Source organism: Myotis davidii, unplaced genomic scaffold (assembly GCF_000327345.1).
Source record: "Myotis davidii unplaced genomic scaffold, ASM32734v1 scaffold149, whole genome shotgun sequence".
Lineage (NCBI taxonomy): Eukaryota > Metazoa > Chordata > Mammalia > Chiroptera > Vespertilionidae > Myotis > Myotis davidii.
Window position 1 is genome coordinate 3,784,922 of NW_006352194.1, and position 19,465 is coordinate 3,804,386.

General features: G+C 52.4%; 1 protein-coding gene across 1 annotated transcript in view; it reads left to right on the forward strand.

The window, feature by feature from the left end:
• The first annotated feature begins 525 nt into the window (after positions 1-525).
• ASAP3 (ArfGAP with SH3 domain, ankyrin repeat and PH domain 3) overlaps positions 526-19,465 on the forward strand; it is a 25,041-nt gene continuing 6,101 nt past the window's right edge. Inside the window, exons 1-18 of the mRNA XM_015557199.1 lie at positions 526-582; positions 1,678-1,750; positions 1,846-1,991; positions 4,678-4,752; positions 5,869-5,918; positions 12,678-12,836; positions 13,085-13,196; positions 13,413-13,498; positions 13,952-14,027; positions 14,202-14,288; positions 14,455-14,564; positions 15,885-15,954; positions 16,268-16,355; positions 17,416-17,464; positions 17,570-17,760; positions 17,847-17,980; positions 18,176-18,270; positions 18,493-18,670. Coding sequence (XP_015412685.1) covers positions 526-582; positions 1,678-1,750; positions 1,846-1,991; positions 4,678-4,752; positions 5,869-5,918; positions 12,678-12,836; positions 13,085-13,196; positions 13,413-13,498; positions 13,952-14,027; positions 14,202-14,288; positions 14,455-14,564; positions 15,885-15,954; positions 16,268-16,355; positions 17,416-17,464; positions 17,570-17,760; positions 17,847-17,980; positions 18,176-18,270; positions 18,493-18,670 — 1,836 coding nt within the window. The remainder of the gene's footprint in view (positions 583-1,677; positions 1,751-1,845; positions 1,992-4,677; positions 4,753-5,868; positions 5,919-12,677; positions 12,837-13,084; positions 13,197-13,412; positions 13,499-13,951; positions 14,028-14,201; positions 14,289-14,454; positions 14,565-15,884; positions 15,955-16,267; positions 16,356-17,415; positions 17,465-17,569; positions 17,761-17,846; positions 17,981-18,175; positions 18,271-18,492; positions 18,671-19,465) is intronic.

The following is a 19,465-nucleotide window of genomic DNA, read 5'->3' on the forward strand; positions in this document are numbered from 1 at the left end:
GTCAGGGAGCTCAGTGACAATAGGCAACTTGCCCATGGTCACACAGCATCTGGGCAGTGGAGCTGGGCTTCAAAACCAGACCTCCTCCCTCCAGAGGCTTCCCACATGCCAGAAGCTCCTGAGAACATGCCACAGGGCCTCTAAGCTCTGCCCCGTGCATGCCCTCTGTGAGCATTGTTTACAGTCCTTGCAGACACCATTCCAACGTGTTTGCTAACTCTTCTCACATTGCAGTAACTCTTTGGAGATGAAACTCTGATCCCATTTAGTCACTGGACAAAACAGGTGGGGCTGAGGTCAGGGCGGGGCCGTGGATGGAGCACTGTCATGGGGCACCCCTGGAAGCCCAGCCTTGCTGCCTGCCCACTATTTGACTCTGGGCATGGCCCTCCCCTCTCTTGGCCTCAGGTTCCTAATCTGTGGCTCTGTGGGCCCTTTGCAACCCTAACATTCCAACTTAACTATATATTTCATGAGGGTTTCATGAGGTTGGCAGCTTCCATGTGGGGTGAGCTCACCTAGAGCATGGAAGGCCAGCTTCTTACCATATCTTCTGGCCTTCCCCAGTCTGCTAGTTGTCCGGTAACCTCTGAACTTGGACATGGCCTGATGTCGTCCCACCAGTTCTCTCCAGTGGGGCGTTGAGTGTGTCCCCTCTGATCTCACTGCCCAGCCATGGTATCCCACCTCTGCCTCCTCGTCCTCACATGGCTGCTTACAGAGCCAAGGATTTTGGGAGCAAGCATTCCTCCATCAAGTCTTTTTTAAAATATATTTTTATTGATTTAAGAGGAAGGGAGAGAGAGATAGAAACATTAATGATGAGAGAGAATCATTGACCTGCTGCCTCCTGCACGCCCCCTACTGGGGATCAAGCCCCATACCCTGGCACGTGCCCTTGACCGGAATCGAACTCGGGACCCTTCAGTCCACAGGCCAACGCTCTATCCACTGAGCCAAACCAGCCAGAGCCCCCATCATGTCTTTCGAAAATGTAGAGATGTCCACGTTCTCTCTCTGGTCTTTTGCTAAGCATTTTGTACATATCCATAAAATCATTAATTCCCTCAGCAACTCCTCGAGTCCACAGTATCATTCGTACTTTGCAGACCAGGCGTCCAAGGCTCAGAGAAGATAACAGATTTGTTTAGGTGGACACACTAGTTAGTGCCAGAGTTGAGAGTCAAGCCAGGCCTGGCATATCCCACTACACTACACTACACGTCTCAGGATCTCGGCGTTCACTCAGCCTGCATTGGAATCAGGGAGAAGCTGCGTTCTCCTGGAGTGGGGGACTGGTCCATGGTTTTCTGGGTAGAAGAGGGTGATCTGTTTGTGTTGAGGGAGGTTGTAACAGAGAAAACTATTATTTTCCTTTTAATATATTTTTATTGATTTCAGAGAGGAAGGGTGAGGGAGAGAGAGATAGAAACATCAGTGATGAGAGAGGATCATTGATTGGCTGCCTCCTGCACATCCACTACTGAGGATCGAGCCCACAACGCAGGCATGTGCTCTGACCAGGAATTTAACTGTGATCTCTTGGTTCATAGGTCAAACCACTGAGCACACCAGCCAGGCTGGAAACTCTATATGTGTGTTTGGAGGGTGGGATCATGGAGTCAGGCACCCCTCCCAGCTGGGCATGCCTGAACCTCTGTCCACATTTGCTTCCAGATGCTGGAGGGAGACCAGGCCATCCTGCAGAGAATAAAGAAGGCTGTGCGAGCCATCCACAGCTCTGGCCTTGGTAAGTGAGCCTGCTCGATGCCCAGCCTGGCCAGGCAGCCCTTTCCCCAGCCCCAGCCTGGAGCTAACTCTGAGCTCCCTTCCCTGTCTCCACAGGCCATGTGGAGAACGAGGAGCATTACCGAGAGGCCGTGGAATCCTTAGGCAACAGCCACCTGTCCCAAAACAGTCACGAGTTGTCCACCGGCTTCCTGAACTTGGCCGTGTTCACCCGCGAGGTGGCTGCACTCTTCAAGAACCTGGTGAGGCCCCTAATCCCTCCTCAGGCAGCCCCCAGCCCAGGCTCAGGGTAAACCTCGTGGACTGAAGAACCTGGCCAGGAAAGGCTTGGTTTCCACCCTTCTCCCAGGTTGTCGCTGACCTCTCAACTCCCTTGACCTCTGACCCATGACCTGAGATCCCTTTCTAGTTCTGATCTGCCTTTGCATTCTTCTCTGACGTCTCACCCACATCTTTTCTCTTTGTCTCTCCCCCTTCCTTTCTCTCCACCCTCCTCTATGTCTTCTGTGGTGACTGCCCCGGAGCAGAGGGGATCTCACAGTGGGGAAGAGACCCACCCAGGGGGGGCACACTCTGGGGTTCCTGTTTATGCCACCACCAAACCTCAACCCTTTTTGTCCTCCGCTTTCCCAGCCTCAGAGCCTAGACCCTGCCTTGTCTCAACAAGCCTCTCAGCTCTGCAGGGGGCCCAGTGGCCTCCGGTTCCTTCCTGAGACTGCCTCCTCCTCTGTCCTTGAGTCCCTGCCTCGAGGCCACCCTAGGTACAAGCTCTTCCCTGTGGAGGCCTGATTCTCAGTGTTAACTTCTTAATCCTGGAGCACAGCTCAGTGGGGTTGGTTTTACTCTTGTCCCCAATTCACAGGCCAGGAAACTAAGACATGAGTTAAGCAATTGCTTGAGGTCAAGTAGCTGGATTGAACCCGGGTGGTCTGGCTCCAGTGTCTGACCACAAGCCTGGCTCTGCCCCCTCCCAGGAAAGCCCCTCGCCCTCCAGGCTTCCTTGGACCGGCTCTAGTGGCTGGAGTCCCACCAGTGCCCTCCAGGGCTTGCAGGGTCACACCTCCAAGAAGCACTCAGTGCAGTGATGGCGAACCTATGACACGCGTGTCAGAGGTGACACGCAAACTCATTTTTTTGGTTGATTTTTCTTTGTTAAATGGCATTTAAATACATAACATAAATATCAAAAATATAAGTCTTTGTTTTACTATGGTTGCAAATATCAAAAAAATTTCTATATGTGACACGGCACCAGAGTTAGGGTTTTTCAAAATGCTGACACGCCGAGCTCAAAAGGTTCGCCATCACTGACTTAGTGGTAAGTACCTGGATCTCGAACTTAGACTGGGCCTCAAATCCCTGCTCTGCTGCTTACTAGGTGTGTGACCCTGGGTGAGTCACTCAGTCGGCCTGAGCCCGAGGTCTCTGCTCCGTAAAACCGGGATAGTGATGGCACCTGCCCCACCGAGTTGTAATGGGGATCACACGAGTAAGGGCTCAGTAAGTGTTACCTAATATTGCCATCTGTCATTATATCTCTGTGCAGCACGGCCTCGCACACTGGCCTGCACACAGAGGCCTTTCTGTGTTTGAGTTGAGCTGAGTTAGTGACCTCCTTTGTCTCTACCTCTCTTTGCCTTCTGTCACTCAAGCTGATGTGTGCTGAGGGTCTACCCTGTGGTAGGCGTTGTACCAGGGGTTGGTAACAAAGAAGAGAGTCGGGCTCTGCCTCAGAGAGCCACAGTCTAGTGGGAGAGACAGAAACTGACTTGGGCTGATACCAAGTATTACCAGCGTGGCACAGACTCAAGGATCCAGCAGGTTGGTCTGAGTAGTGCTGCCATGGTTCCGAAAAGGAGAGGTCAGCATAGGCCACAGGCAGGAGAGATCAGGAAGGCTTCCTGGAGGAGGGGGGCCTGGGCTGTACCTTGAAAGGTGGGCTGAAATATTAGACAGGCCATTGAGGTTGCCAAATAACAGAAACAGAACCCAAACGAGGTTAATTTTTAAAAGGGGAATTCATTGGCCCCTGTAACGGAAAGTCCAGGAGTGCTACTGGCTTTAGGCTCCTCCTTTCTCTTTGATAGTTTCTCCTGTCTCTGTCCAGTGTCATATCTTATTGGGAGAAAGATTGCATCTTTCTTTAGGCTTTCTCCCATGACAGAAAAATCCCAGAAGGGATCTGATTGGCTGGCTTGGGTCACGTGCCTGTTCCTGATCCAACCACTGTGGCCCAAAGATGGGGTACTCTCTGGTCAGCTCTGACTCTTCTCTTCTCCCCATGTGACCACAAGGGAGACTGGGGCTTAGACTGAGGCCTCCAATCCCTGCTCTGCTGCTCACTAGGTGTGTGACCGTGGGTGAGTCACTCAATCCGCCTGAGCCCCTGGGCACGACAGGAGGACTTCAGAGAGTCAGAGAGGGGAGGGAGGGTGCTCCTGGCAAGAGGACAGAGATGGGACTGATCGTGGATGTCCCTGGGGCAGTGAGGTGCTGAGGCCACCTTTCAGGGCTGCAGCTTTTATGGGAAGCCGACTGCACCACCCGCTTCTACCTTCCCATCTTTGCATCTTTTTTTTTTTTAATATATTTTATTGATTTTTTACAGAGAGGAAAGGAGAGAGATAGAGATAGAGAGTTAGAAACATCGATGAGAGAGAAACACCGATCAGCTGCCTCCTGCACATCCCCCACTGGGGAAGTGCGCGCAACCCAGGTACATGCCCTTGACCGGAACCGAACCCGGGACCCTTCAGTCCGCAGGCCGACGCTCCATCCACTGACCCAAACCGGTTTTGGCCCATCTTTGCATCTTTCTCCCCCCTGCTTCCTTGACCCCCAGGGATGTCCTTTGCCTCATGATGCTTCCCTGTACTCAGGCCCCTTGGGGCTGGGCAGATGGTCACCCAAGGTCTCCGCTCTTTCCAGGTTCAGAACCTGAACAACATTGTCTCTTTCCCGCTGGACAGTCTGTTGAAGGGGCAGCTAAGGGATGGGCGACAGGTGAGTTTCCATGTGGAGGGAGGAAGGGTACCCAGAGGTGGTGAGATACTGCAGGACAGGGGCAGGCAGGGGACCACGGGGGAGGCCAAGCAAGGCGGTCACCGTAGAAGTACTGACCCCATATAGCGGATCCTTGGGGGACGGAGCACCTGGCTCTGGGGTTAGCCCGGGATGGACGGCCTACTGCCTGCCGGGGCCCTGTGTGCAATAGCTCATGGAGTTCTTACAGCCTTAGGAGGTGGGTCCTGAAGGTACTCTCATCCCCATTTTGCCGTTGAGGAAAACAGGCTCAGGCAACCTGCTTACAGTTCACACAGCCAGTCAGTGGAGGGGCCAGTGTGGGACCCGGACTCCCGACCACCGGCAGCTCCTGGCTTGAGGCAGAGTGGAGCTCGAGATGGCGACAATAATCTCCCTGGAAAGGCTGCCCTGGAAAGTCCAGGGCAGGAGCTGTCCTCCCCGCAGAGGCTTCCCTCCTTGCCCCAGGCTAGACTCCAGATTGGGAACCACCCAAACCAGACAGGCAGCTTTTCACCTGGCTGACTGGGACACCCGAAGCCAGGGCTGTTCTGAGGGTGTGAGCAGCTGGGCCCCGGCAAACTAGGCCAGGGACCAGCCAGGCCGCACTGGTTTGCTGTGCGACCTTGGGTAGGAGACCATAGGGGATGCTTTTTAGCTTCTCAGTGGTTCTGTCCTCTACCGAATTATCAGGATGACCTACACCAGGCAGGAGAGAATGGTGGGGTAAAGTTGGGAGGGGAGATCTGACCTCCATCCTCCCCATCTTTATCCTCATGGTGATCTCTATCATTTGGGGGCAGACACCCCCAAATCTCCCCACAGCCCTGGCCTGGGCCCACCAAACCCAATTGATTCTTGGCAACTGTGGGAAGAGGTCGTGTGGGAGAAGGGGCTCAGCCCTGAGAAATAGGGTCAGTTTCTATTGGGGGTTGGGGACATTACAGTCAGGGCTATGGGGTCAGGGGCTAGTTGGAGTATGGCTTGAACAGCATAGAGGAGCACAAAAGTGCAGGGTTCCCCTGAAGGAAGCAAAGTGTACTGTTGATTCCACACCCCAGGTGCCCCTGTGGGCAAACTGTTCTTTTTAAACCACAGGATTCCAAAAAACATCTGGAGAAGGCGTGGAAGGACTATGAAGCCAAAATGTAAGTGGCTGCGGCCAGTGGTTTGTCCAGAAAAGTGACCTTATGTTGCAACAGGAGGCTGGATTGGGGAAGAACCTAACGCCACCGGGACGTGTCACCCAAAAGCACACGACATCTTGCTAGAGGCGGTTACGGGAAGTGGGGTGATTGTGGTGGGGGTGGTTTATGAGCAGGCCTCACCGGAGTCTGGAGGTTGAACCACAGACCACCAAAGGGGAGCTATTGTGAAGTGACCTCAGAATGCTGCTCTCAGAGACCCCGCAGCTCGGTGGTGCCAGGTGTGCAGAGACAGAGAGGAGCTACCATTTCCCGAACACCTCCATACGCTGATCATTTAACCCTCACAGTCACCCAGCCCTGTGCGGGAGATGTTAGTATCGCAATGAGCATTAACGGAGCTGGCGACTCAGAGAGGTTAAGTCACTTTCCCAAGACCACACAGCCAGGCAGGTCTTGGGTGTGTGTTCCTTGACCCTCTTTCTGCAATACCGAGTGGTATCTATAAACATTCAATTGGAAGAGAGGAGGAAAGGAAGTTGATGTCAGACCCTGGCCTCTTGTGGACACCACCAATGTCATCATGGGACAAAGGGAGCGTGGAGGCACAGTGGAGCGCCAAGGTGACAGAAGGTCATGGTTTGATTCCAGGTCAGGGAACGTGCCGGCAGCACAGTAATTTTATCATCTGGTTCCTACATGGTTGAGCATCTACCTAGGAACCAGGAGGTCATGGTTCGATTCCCGGTCAGGGCACATGAGTAGGAGGTATGCAGGAGGCAGCCAATCAATGATTCTCTCTCATCATTGATGTTTCTATCTCTCTGTCCCTCTCCCTTCCACTCTGAAATCAATATATATATATTTAAAGAGTGGGGGAAGGAAGAACTAGCAAAAACTAGAAGGAAAATCTTTAATTCCCAAGGCTGAAGTATTAACATCTTTCTATTTTCTATATATAAAGAAATATTTTTATAAAACTGAAATAATAGTCATACTGTTTTGTAATCTTTTTCGTGCTTAAAAGTGCATCTCTCTATGTCACTACATATTCTTATACAACGTCACTTAAATGGTGCAAGGTGTGCCAACATCTGCATAATCCACAATGTATTTCATCCGCCCCTATCATTGGGGAGGCATCCTTGGAACTAAATCTTTGTTCCCACCCGTAATTATTTCTGTAGGTTCGATTCCAAGAAGTAGGTTCTGGAGCTTTATTGTTCCAGCTCCCAGAGCCCTGGAGAGGGACCTCCCTGATTCTGGATGAAGGTCATGACTGCTCCCTCCACCAGCATCTCCATTTACACTCCAGCTGCGGGTGTAGATTCTGTGGTCACATGTGTGGGAGCTATTTTAGGCGTGGCCATCTGCTCTCATTGAGGTGTGGACACAGGCTATGTTTTTCTTTACAATTTGATGGGGTCACATGGCTTTTCCTGAGCTGCCTTGACGAGGCCTTAGCCTTTCAGGGCATTGTCTACCAAATGGGAAGAATAAACGCTCCCCTGTTGGCTTTCCCCAAGAAGCTCTGCTTCTACCAGGTTTATGTATTGAGCTTGCCTATGAGGTTACACTTAGAGAAAAGATTCTGTGTAATTGATGGGGGAAAGGGCTTGGCCGAGACTATTTAGTGAGTTGTCAATAGGGCCTGGTCTAGAACCCAAAGCTTCTTAGTCCAGTGTTCTTCCTGCCATGCTATGTGGTCTCCTGGCTTTGGACATGCATGTTACATAGGTTGAGCTACATGTCCTGGCACAGGTATCTGTGTGTATTTCTTTATATATATGTGTGTGTGTTTTTATTGATTTTTAGAGAGAGGAAGGGACAGGGATAGAGAGGTAGAAACATTGATTAACAGAGAAACATCAGCGATTGGCTGCCTCCTGCACATCCCCCACTGGAGATGGAGCCTGCAATCTGGGTATGTACCCTGACCAGGAATCGAACCGGTGACCTCTTGGTTTCTGGGTTGACATGCAACCACTGAGCTGCCCTGGTACATTTCTTTTTATGAGTGTTCCAGGTACAGCTAGCTATTGATGAGTAATTCCACCTCATTCTTTATATATATATTTTTATAGATTTCAGAGAGGAAGGGAGAAGGAAGAGAGATAGAGAATGATGAGAGAGGATCATTGATTGGCTGCCTCCTGCGTGCCCCCTACTGGGGATCGAGCCCGCAACCCAGGCATGTGCCCTTGACCCGAATCAATCCTGGACCCTTCAGTCCTCAGGCTGACGCTCTATCCATTGAGCCAAAATAGCTAGGGCCCACCTTCTTCTTACAAACCAGTCTTGGCAGCAGCTGGAAGGGCCCAGGGTCCTGATAGCATCTGTGTGGTACCACCAGCAGTCTCATCCCTGGGTTGTTAATGTAGAAGGAGGGTTCCCCTCTCCAGCTGGGGCCCCTGAGAAAGGCATCCCAGGTCCTGTGCAGGGGCCACGGTTGTCTAGGCCGGTGGTTCTCAACCTGTGGGTCGCGACCCCTTTGGAGGGGTCGAAGGACCCTTTCCCAGGGGTCACCTAAGACCATCGGAAAACACATATATAATTACTTATTGTTTTTGTGATTAATCACTATGCTTTAATTGTGTTCAATTTGTAACAATGGAAATACATCCTGCATATCAGATATTTACATTACGATTCATAACAGTAGCAAAATGACAGTTATGAAGTAGCCACGAAAATAATTTTATGGTTGGGGCTCACCACAAAATGAGGAACTGTATTAAAGGGTCTCAGCATTAGGAAGGTTGAGAACCACTGGTCTAGGCTGTTCCACATGCAGGACTGTTTCCTCATCTTCAAAATGGGGCTAGTGATACCTGACAGGGTTGACGTGGGGATGAGATTAGTGCAGTGCCTGTGAAGCACCTGGCCCTGCATTTCAACAGGTATTCCTTGGCCATCTTTCTGAGCCAGAACCAGGACCAGAATAACACAGCAAGGCGCCGAGAGGCAGGAGCCCAGAGCTCTGCTCCCAGCATTCCCTTGGCCAGCTTGGGACCGTGGGCAATCACTTCCCTTGCCTGGGTCTCAGCTTCATCATCTGTAAAATAGCCCCTGACCGTGATCTATCAAAAAAGACACTGTGGCCCTAACGGGTTTGGCTCAGTGGATAGAATGTCGGCCTGCGGACTGAAGGGTCCCAGGTTCGATTCTGGTCAAGGGCATGTACCTTGGTTTTGGGCACATCCCCAATAGGATGTGCAGGAGGCAGCTGATGGATGTTTCTCTCTCATCGATGTTTCTAACTCCCTCTCCCTTCCTCTCTGTAAAAAAATCAATAAAATATATTAAAAATAAAATAAAGACACTGTGACCATCACCAGCTGGGGGAAGGCAGGAAGGAGGGATGGAACAAATCTGAGCACAGTGTTGGGTACCAGCGCTGTCCCCAGGGTTCTAGCACCAGATAGACCTGGGTTCAAATCCTGCTCTACCACTTAGCTGTGACTTATCATCTTGGCCCCTCATCTGTAAAATGGGGGATTGCTTTAGTGCTTAAAAATAATAATTAGTGGTAATAGCAGCTAGTAGTTATACTTACGTAAGAGCTGCCTTTGCACCAGACACGTGATGAACCCTTTACATCTGTTATCAGATGCATTGCCCTTGGCAGGGAGAGGTGCTGTTATTAAAACTTGGTGGATCCCACTGCGTTTTATAAGCAAGGAGAGAGGTGGCTCAGTAAATAGTGAAGCACAGAGTGACAGAGCCATCATCAGCGCAGAGGTGGCAGAAAAGGACGTGGTTTTGTTCAGGCGGAGGGAAGGGTGGTTGGAACCGGCATCACAGGAGAGTGGGTTCAAGGGCAGGCAAGTGGGTGCTTGATCCGTTTTGATCCCCATCTTCCTCCTCCGTGACCTCCCCGACCCCCGTAACCTGTTCCCTATTTCCTGAATGGTATTGCTGTCATCTCCTTCTCCAGTTACCTCAGTCTTCCTAGTAACTAGCAATTCAGCACTTTTCTTTCTTCTAGAGCAGAGGTTCTCAACCTGTGGGTCGTGACCCCTTTGGGGGTCGAATGACCCTTTCACAGGGGTCGCCTAAGACCATCAGAAAACACATATATAATTACATATTGTTTTTGTGATGAATCACTATGCTTTAATTATGTTCAATTTGTAACAATGAAATTGGGGGGTCACCACAACATGAGGAACTGTATTAAAGGGTCGCGGCATTAGGAGGGTTGAGAACCACTGGTCTAGAGAGTGGGAGGGAGGGGGAGAGACAGAGAGAGAGAAACATCAATGTGAGAGAGCCCCAACCAGGGCTGGGGATCTAGCCTGCAACCAAGGTTCTTGCCCTTGACCGGAGTCGAGCCCAGGACCCTTCAGTCTGCAGGACTGATGCTCTGTTCACTGAGCCAAACTGGCGAGGGCACAATTCAGCACTTTTCACTCACTAGTTCTTTTTACTCCTCTGCTGCCACTCCATTCAAAGGAAAGAAGAACCATCCTGGCATTTGAAATGTTTGTAAACATTGGTGATCCTTTGGGGACGGGGAAGGCCTGGGAGTTGTTACTTTATGGATGGGTGAGGGTGGTGGAATAAAAAGCACTCCCCAGCTATTCGTATGAGGTGTCTCAGGTCGTATTAGGCGACTGTGTCAGACTTTGTAGGGTAAACCTCTGTAAATTACCAGAGCTGACGCTGAGGGGCAGAGCTATGGTAATTCACAAAGTCGTGTATAATACTTTACAGCTTATCTTCATCCTAAACTAACTAACTCTGTCCTTTAATCTCCACTAGACCCTGTATTTAGAATATTGAATAAATAACTAAAAAAGTACCCTATACTAAAAAGATGATCTAAAGATGATCACCAATAGTTCTTATTTAGTCATTAGTATCATTATCATCATCATAATCCTGCCATTTATTGAAGGTTTACTGTATGCCAGGGACTATACTAAATGTTTCCCATGTACTCACATCATCTGAGTGCTAGGCAGTATTAGTCTCATTTTTAAAAAATATATTTTTATTGATTTTAGAGAGAGAGGAAGGGAGAGGGACAGAGAGGTGGAAACATCGATGAGAGAGAGAGACATCGATCAGGTACCTCCTGCATGCCCCCCTCTGGGGATCAAGCCCAAAACCCGGGCATGTGCCCTGACCAGGAATCGAACCAGGAACCTCTTGGTTCATGGGTCAATGCTCAACCACTGAACCACATCGGCCAGGCGAGTCGCATTTTTGAGATGGAGAAACTGAAGCTTAGAAAGATTTATGAAGGTTGAGTAAGTGAGGGAGCTGCTATTCAGATCCAGAATCCACATTTCTAGCCACTGAACTATCTGGTGACTTCCTTTCTGTCCATTTACTCTGCAGCAGACATCTTTCCATGCCACCGTATACAGAGCCTCCGCGTCCTTTGTAAGAGCTGCCTAGTATTCCTATATAGGGACAGAGCATAATTGATTTAACCACTTACTGTTGATAGACATTTAGCTTACTTTTCATTTTTCACTATTGAAAACTATAATAACAGTGTACACTGGAGAGAGTCCCCGCCTCTCCCAGCTGCTCTGCCCGCTCAGTCTCCCGCCCAGCTTAGCAAGCTCCAGGCTCACTGTTGCCAACACACTGCAGGGCCAGCCGTGTCTCTCTCTCTACTGCTCATCTTCAGATCCAAAAAGAAGCATCTGCCCCGATCCAGCTCTTATGCCCCCAACTCCACCACCCAGCCAAGAACTCCCACTTGGAATGAAAAATAACCACTTGTGAGAAAATGTAAATAAAAATTCAAAAGCCTGCATAACCCCACTCTAGAGCAGTGGTTCTCGCCCAGGGGTGATTTTGCACCCCCTCCCTCACCCCCAGGAGACATTTCTGGGTGTTACAACTGGGTAGATTGGCATCTAGTGGGAGAGGTCATGGATGCTGCTAAGCGTCCTACATCCGCAGGACCCCACCCCGCACCCCCCACCCCGCAACAAACAATTATATGGTCAAAATGTCTTCAGTTCCGAGGTTGAGAAATGGCTCCACATACAGATTCTGCATTTCAACACTGTCCCAGAGGTCTCACCTCAGTAAGGCTAGAAGCTTTGTGCCAGAAGGAACCAGTCCAGGCCATCGCTCCCTCGGTTTACAGATGGGAAACTGAGGCCTAGAGGGGCCTATAGTCTTCCATGTACTAAGTCTTTTGCATACTTGATCTCATCTGGGTACAGATAAGGGTCCCCATTTTCCAGATGGGAAGACTGAGTCTCGAAGGAAATAATGCAGCTCATAATGCAGCCCATGGCTGTCTTCTCTGCTCAGGGCTGGCACCCACTTGAGATGTCTCCTTTATACGGGTTTCGTGGTCACGTGTGCCCAGCCTCCGATCTGGAAATACTCTCCTGCCTGGGAGTGGGTGGTCTGATGGGTGTGGCATTTTTGCACAGTTCCCCCCACCCCCAAAGGGGGGGTGGGGACAGATAACCCTTAAGATCTGCAGGGAGAAGGCCCAGTTACTTTCAGTTACAGGGATGGGAAGCCCTTTCTTCACTTAGAAAGAAAAGAACAAAGGTTTTCTAAGTTTAAATAGGAAGCTCCATGGCTCAGAAGCTCCAACCCACTGGGTGCTACATTCCTTCCAGCAAAGTCAGCGGTGGCCACCCCAATTCCCACCTGACCCTCATCTGAGCTCATCACCTCCCTGAATAAAAACCCTTAAGTCCTTCCCATTGCCCTTGGGAAAAAGACCAAGAACCTTGACAGGGTCTGAATCAGGCTCTGCATGGTCTGGCCCCTCTTTAGCTCACCTGGAACCACCTCCCTCTCCATCTGGGCTCCTGATCCCTCCTGCCTCCGGCCGTCACATGCTCTGGTCCTCCTACCCAGCCCTAGATATCTCCAAAGCAACTTCTCAGACTTCAGATCCCAGCTCAAACATCAATTCCTGGGCTGCCGGAAAAGGTCGAGTCCCCCACTTTACTCTCCCACCGCTCTCCTCCCGGCTGTGATTTGATTCATGTCTTTCTCCCCCAAGAGCCAGTGGGTTCCCCGAATCTGCCTTGTTCACCGCGTACCCCAGCCCTCCCACACTGATGGCACACAGGAGGGCCCCTCACTCTCCTGTGCCCGTGGCAGAGAGGAGGATGTGGGGATGGCGGAGCGTGAAAGGGGCCAAGAGATGTTCAGGCCTCTCTTTCCTTGGGGCCTAGGGCCAGGCTGGAGAAGGAGAGGGACCGGGCCCGAGTGACAGGGGGAAGCCACGGGGAGGTGGCCCAGGACACACAGAGGGAGCGGCGCATCTTCCAGCTGCACATGTGCGAGGTAACGGCTGCTCCAGAGCGGGAGGGTGGGACGTGTCCTCCCGTCTGCCTCTCCTGCACCTCCCAGGGCCCAGGCCCAGGCTCAGTTCGGGCCCTGGTCAGATGGCCCTTGGGATGTCACCAAGCTTCAGTCATGGCCAAGAGGGGGACTGCGGGCCCTTGTCCCAAGGATTCAGCTTCTGCTCACGTGGCACATCTTCCCCTCCCCGCCCCCCAGTATCTGCTGAAAGCCGGGGAGAGCCAGATGAAGCAAGGCCCCGACTTCCTGCAGAGCCTCATCAAGTTCTTCCATGCCCAGCACAAGTAGGTTTCTCCCCTGTCCCCAACCCTAGCCCCTGTTCCTCGCCCCTTAACCCGTCAGGCAGCAGAGAACCAGGCCCAGGGTCTGGCAGACCCCCAAGGACTCTGTATGCCTGTACCGTCTGGTAATGTTTTCACAGCTCTTTATTGAGCACTCTCCATGAGTCAGGCCCTAAGTACTTGACTCACTTGATCTCACTCAATCCCCTCACGCCCCTGTGAGCAGGTATTGTTGTTATCCCCATTTTACAGATGTGAAAACGGAGGCTCAGATTTACTAAGCTCACACAGCGAGTAAACTGGGATCTGGACCCAGACATTCTAATTCCAGAGGGCCTGTTCTTGACCATCAGACTATACTGCCCGGTGATCCTTGGAGCACCTTCTCCCATACTTCGTGTTTCATCTCTCATTTTCATTTCTCTCTGGTCCCTTGTTTGGCTTCGCACCTCTTAGCTTTTTCCAAGATGGCTGGAAGGCTGCTCAGAGCCTGTCCCCCTTCATCGAGAAGCTGGCAGCCTCGGTACATGCAGTAAGTCGGGCCTTACGCGTTGGCATGTGGTCAAGCCCCCTGTCCTTCTGGGAGAATCTGGGTGTGGAAGAGCTGCCCCTGCCCAGAGAGTGGGCTCCTGCCCTGCTGCGCTGGTCTGGACTCTGCACCGGGCACATCTGCTGGCTGATGATGGGGTCTTGCCCTCTCCCATAGCTGCGCCAAACCCAGGAGGAGGAGCTGCAGAAGCTGACCCAGCTCCGGGACTCCCTCCGAGGGACGCTGCAGCTTGAGAACAGAGAGGTCAGCCCCTGATGCATCCCAGGAGTGCTTTCCCCCCATGGCACACCCTGTGGGAGGTGAGGCGGGGAGGAAGACTTCTCAGAGTCCTCTGAGGTCTCCTCACAGGAGACCCCTGCAGAATGGGGCTCCTCCCACCCTGAGGTCTCCTTTCATGTCTGGGGAGCAGGAGAACATGAGCCGGAAGAACTCAGGAGGTGGCTACAGCATCCACCAGCACCAAGGCAACAAGCAATTTGGGACGGAGAAGGTGGGCTTTCTATACAAGAAAAGTGATGGGTAAGTGACTTGGAGAACTTTAAGTAGATGACCAAAGCCACACAGGCAGTAAATGTCAGGGTTGGAGTTACTGACCAAGGGGACTATTATCACTTGAGGATTCTTGTACCCTCCACTGTGGCAATGCAAAACCATCACAGTCCTGGGCACGTGAGCTTCTAAAAGCCACGGTTGGTCTTAACTCGAAGAAACAGCAGCAGCGAACACTGTTTGAGCATTTATGACCTATAGCAGCGGTTCTCAGCCTGTGGGTCGTGACCCCTTTGGCGGTCGAACGACCCTTTCACAGGGGTCGCCTAAGACCATCCTGCATATCAGATATTTACATTACGATTCATAACAGTAGCAACATTACAGTTATGAAGTAGCAACAAAAATAATTTTATGGTTGGGTCACAACATGAGGAACTGTATTTAAAGGGCCAGAAGGTTGAGAACCACTGCTAGAGAGTCTCCGTGCCCTCACCCTTAACCTCTGCAATATTCGGAATATGCCTGGAAATGGAAGTGCTGCTTGTGCCTTCCTCCCTGGGTGTAAAAAAATCAGTCTGGGAAACGCATAGGCCCTTCTGGGAAGTGTTCATGTTACTACTTTCTTTCTTTTTAAACATTTAATCACCTTTATTTATTTATTTTTTGTTTGTTTTTGTTAATCCTCACCCGAGGATACTTTTCCATTGATTTTTTTAGGGAGAATGGAAGAGAGAGGGAAAGACAGAGAGAAACATCGATGTGAGAGAAACACATCGATTGGTTGCCTCCTGCAGGAGCCCTGACTAGGGCCCGGGCCAGGGAGGAGCCTGCAACCAAGGTACATGCCCTTGACCGGAATCGAACCCGGGACCCTTTGGTCCACAGGCTCATACTCTATCCACTGAGCCTAACCAGCCAGGGCCCTGTTACCACTTTCAAATCAGTTTTTATCAGAGAAGAATAACTCTGTTAAACCAATTAATATCTATGGAAGTGTTAAGTAGCTCTAGAGCATGGGTTTGCTAATTGTATTTTTAGCGTCTCAATATTCATGTTGCTTTTGTTTAACCCTAATTAACCTGTTGCGGTCAAGAGCCTGTCCCTCCTCTCAGATAAGGTTGGGACTGTGTCTTCTCCATCAGAGCAGAGGCGCTCAGTAGGTCACGTGCCCCCTTCAGAATAAGGATTCCCAGAGAGTGCGGCTGTTTCCCCCATCAGACCGGGAGCTTCTTATGGGCAGAACTGCATCTCCTCCTGCAGGAGACCTGGGCCAGGACTCTGTTTTTCTGCTACAGGGGACTTAGGTGTGAGCCTTGGGTCATTGTCTCTCTATCCTCTGGATCCTAGAATTCGAAGAGTCTGGCAGAAAAGGAAGTGTGGAGTCAAGTATGGCTGCCTGACCATCTCACACAGCATGGTGAGGCCGGGAGGGGTGGGGTCTCAGAACACCATGGGTACTTTCTCCCCTCGGTGTTCTGAGCAGACAAGTGTCAAACCCTCCCCTCTGAGACCTGGATCCAGGTTCCTGGAGATGCCCTTTGGCGGGAAGGATGGGACCCAAAGCTCCCAGCCTGGCGTTGGCCCACACTCCACGACCTGGAGGTGCTGGGAGAGGGGACACATAAACAGGAACAGGATTATGCCCATTTAACAGATTGAGAAACAGGGGCCCAAGAGTTTGGGAGACCCAGAGGGTAGCATGTACATCCTCCGCCCCCAACTTCCCACAGATAAACCGGCCCCCAGTGAAGCTGACCCTGCTGACGTGCCAAGTGAGGCCAAACCCCGAGGAGAAAAAGTGCTTTGACCTGGTGACTCGTGAGTAGTCCCGGCCCCTTCCCCACGCTGCCCCGGGCTTCTCTAAGGGACCTGTCAGCCACCAGGAGACTGAGCCGGGGCCCGTGTCCAGTTCCACATGTTTGTCGAATAGCCACTACTGCAGGCAGAGACTCCCGAGGCCCCCCCGGACACTCTGTAAAGCGTATTTGAGTGGACTTGGAGGGGTAGATTTTGGAATTATTAGTACTTTGGAGCCTTTGATGCCAGGCTTTCCTGGGGCAGGCGTAGGCTGAGAAAAGCTTAGTCTCATCCTCAGGGAGCCCTCTCTGGCAGGGGTGTGATTGGGGACCCAGGACTGTAAGAAGTGGGGGTGTCCAGAAGAGAGGAGCAGATATAGCATTGTCAAAGATTCAAGAGAGGAAGGCCTGCCCTGCTCTGGGCAATCAGGAAGGCTGCTTGGAGGAGGCAGCACTTGACATTAGCCTTGAAGGACACAGGAGGTAGAGTCTAGGGAGGGCATTTCAGGGGACAGGATTGGCATGAGGAAAAGCATAAAAACAGGAGCGTGGGTCTGGCCAGTTTAGCCAGAGCGTGGGGTTCACATAGGCGTCGTAGGAGTTGAGGCCTAGGAATGCTTCTTAAAGGTTTGGATCTTGTTTCCTGGCAGTCGGGAGCCAAGCGGGGTCTTGGGTCAGGGGAGTGGTGTGGTTAGAGCAGGGCCTTAGGCAACAACAGTCTGGCAGTTGGTACTGGCTGTGGGGAGCAGAAGAGATGGAGAGCAGGGAGACCAGATAGGGGGCCGAGGGGCAGGTGGGGTGGTGGCAGTGGGTTCAGAGGAGACTGCCTCTGAGCTGCGTGGGGTCCTGTGCCCTAATACCTCCCCTGACCTGGAACCCCAACTGCCCACTGAGAGCCTTGCTGGGATCCTACTTTGGAGGTAATTTTTGAGAAACTGCTCCCTCTGCTGGCCACTGCCATCACCCGCCCACCCCTAGCTTGGCAGAGCCTGGCCTCAGGGACAACAGCTCAGTCTGGATCCAGTGGTTCGGGTGAGGGTGCCCTGGGCCCAGGGAAGGCCAGACATCTCCTCTCCCAACAGACAACAGGACGTACCACTTCCAGGCGGAGGACGAACATGAGTGTGAGGCGTGAGTGCTCCCCCACGACCAGCCTGGGGGTGGGAGCAGGGGAGCCTGGTGGGCAGGACCCCAGGCCAGGGCTGTCATCCCCACCCCCCCATGCACTCTCCGCAGGTGGGTGTCAGTGCTGCAGAACAGCAAGGACGAAGCTTTGAGCAGTGCCTTCCAGGGGGAGCCCAGTGGCATCCCGGGGCCCTGGGGGGCCGCTGGGCTGGACGGGGAGCTCCAGGACCTGACCAAGCTCCTCATCGCCGAGGTGAAGAGCAGGCCTGGGAATGGCCAGTGCTGCGACTGCGGGGCTGCAGGTCCGGCGGTGGGGCCACCCCCAGGAGGGAGGTGGGAGTGGAGGGGAGGGGCCGCACCTCCAGGGATGAGCTGCTCTCCTTCGCAGACCCCACGTGGCTCAGCACCAACCTGGGCGTGCTCACCTGCATCCAGTGTTCAGGCGTCCACCGCGAGCTGGGCGTGCGCTTCTCCCGCATCCAGTCCCTCACCTTGGACCTGCTGTGCCCCTCGGAGTTGTTGGTGAGAGTGGATTCCGAGCGTGGTTTGATCAAGAGGCGGGCTTGGGCACAGTGGCTCAGCCAGAGCTTGGGGAGGGGGGCGGGGTCCCTGGAGGGGGAGGATGGGGAAGGTGACGGTCAGGGCTGGGCCTCTGAGGGCTCAGTCCTCCAGGGGGCGCTATCCTAACCACCTCGTCTTACTTTCCTGTGACTCCAGCTGGCCTTGAACATCGGGAACACGCGCTTCAACGAAGTCATGGAGGCCCAGCTGCCCTCACATGGCGGCCCTAAACCCTCAGCTGACAGTGACATGTAAGGGGACTCTCAGATGGAGGGCGTCCTGGCTGGGGATTCCGCTTCCCCAGCTCCCAAGGTCTCAGAAAGATCTTGGACGAGAAGTCTGGGGAGAGGGGAGCCTCAGGTCTGGGAGAGTCCAGGACAGGTTCTCAGAGATCTGTCTCCTGTGGGAGGGCTCCAGGGGTCAGCTGGGTGGGAAGGGCTAACTGAGGTCCTGCATGTGGTTGCCTTTGGCAGGAGTGCCCGCAGGGACTATATCGTGGCCAAGTATGTGGAACACAGGTTTGCCCGGCGCTCCACACCCGAGCCTCAGAGGCTCTGGATGGCCATTTGCAACCAGGACCTCCTGTCCGTGCTGGAGGCCTTCGCTAATGGGCAGGACTTCGGGCAGCTGCTGCCAGGGCCTGAGGGGCAGGTGAGAACCCCCTCCAGGGACCACTTATAACCCACCCGCACGTACATATGGTCCAGGCCTCCGGGACCAGCTATCACGCCTCTATGTCCACCTCTGACATCTGCTCAAACCTCACCCATCAGAGGGGTAAAAAGGAAAGGGCGCATGTTCAGTCAAGCAGACCCGAGCCAGAATCCGGGCCCTACTGAGAAAGAGATGAGAAAATGATAGCACCCACGTTGAAATGAGAATTGTCGTGTGAGTAAAGGGCCTACTGCATAATACTAGCATGTGTGCAGTAAATTGTTAGTATCTCTATTTTTCTTGAGTACCTTTGGAAATGGATAAAGGTGGGTCATATTAGAGCAGGGAAGGCCACTGTATGGCATTTTCAATAACAAACATCATATGAACTGGGGAGTCGGGGGGAGAATAGCAGAGACATTTGAAAGATTAAATCAACAGGGTTGCTGAACATCAAAAATTGGGTGGCATTTCTTTGAGTGGCCTGATAACTCTGTAGGCTGTCCAGCGGGCAGGAAAGTGCCATGTGACGGGGAGGTAAGCACCTGGAACAGCCCCTGAGTGACAGCGGAAACATGGGGTTCGCTGAGGTCCTGGTGGCAGTGTGAGGAACAAAGAGAGGAGCCCAGGGCCAAGAACCAAGTTAGAGAAACGTCTTCTATTGGTGGCAAGAGGAGCCAGAGCCACTGAAGGAAGAGATGTCACCCTCCTCTCAAACATGTTGTCCATTCAGTCTCATCTCTCAAGGGTGCTGGCAGCCTCATATCTGGAGGTGTCAGGGGACAGCAGGAA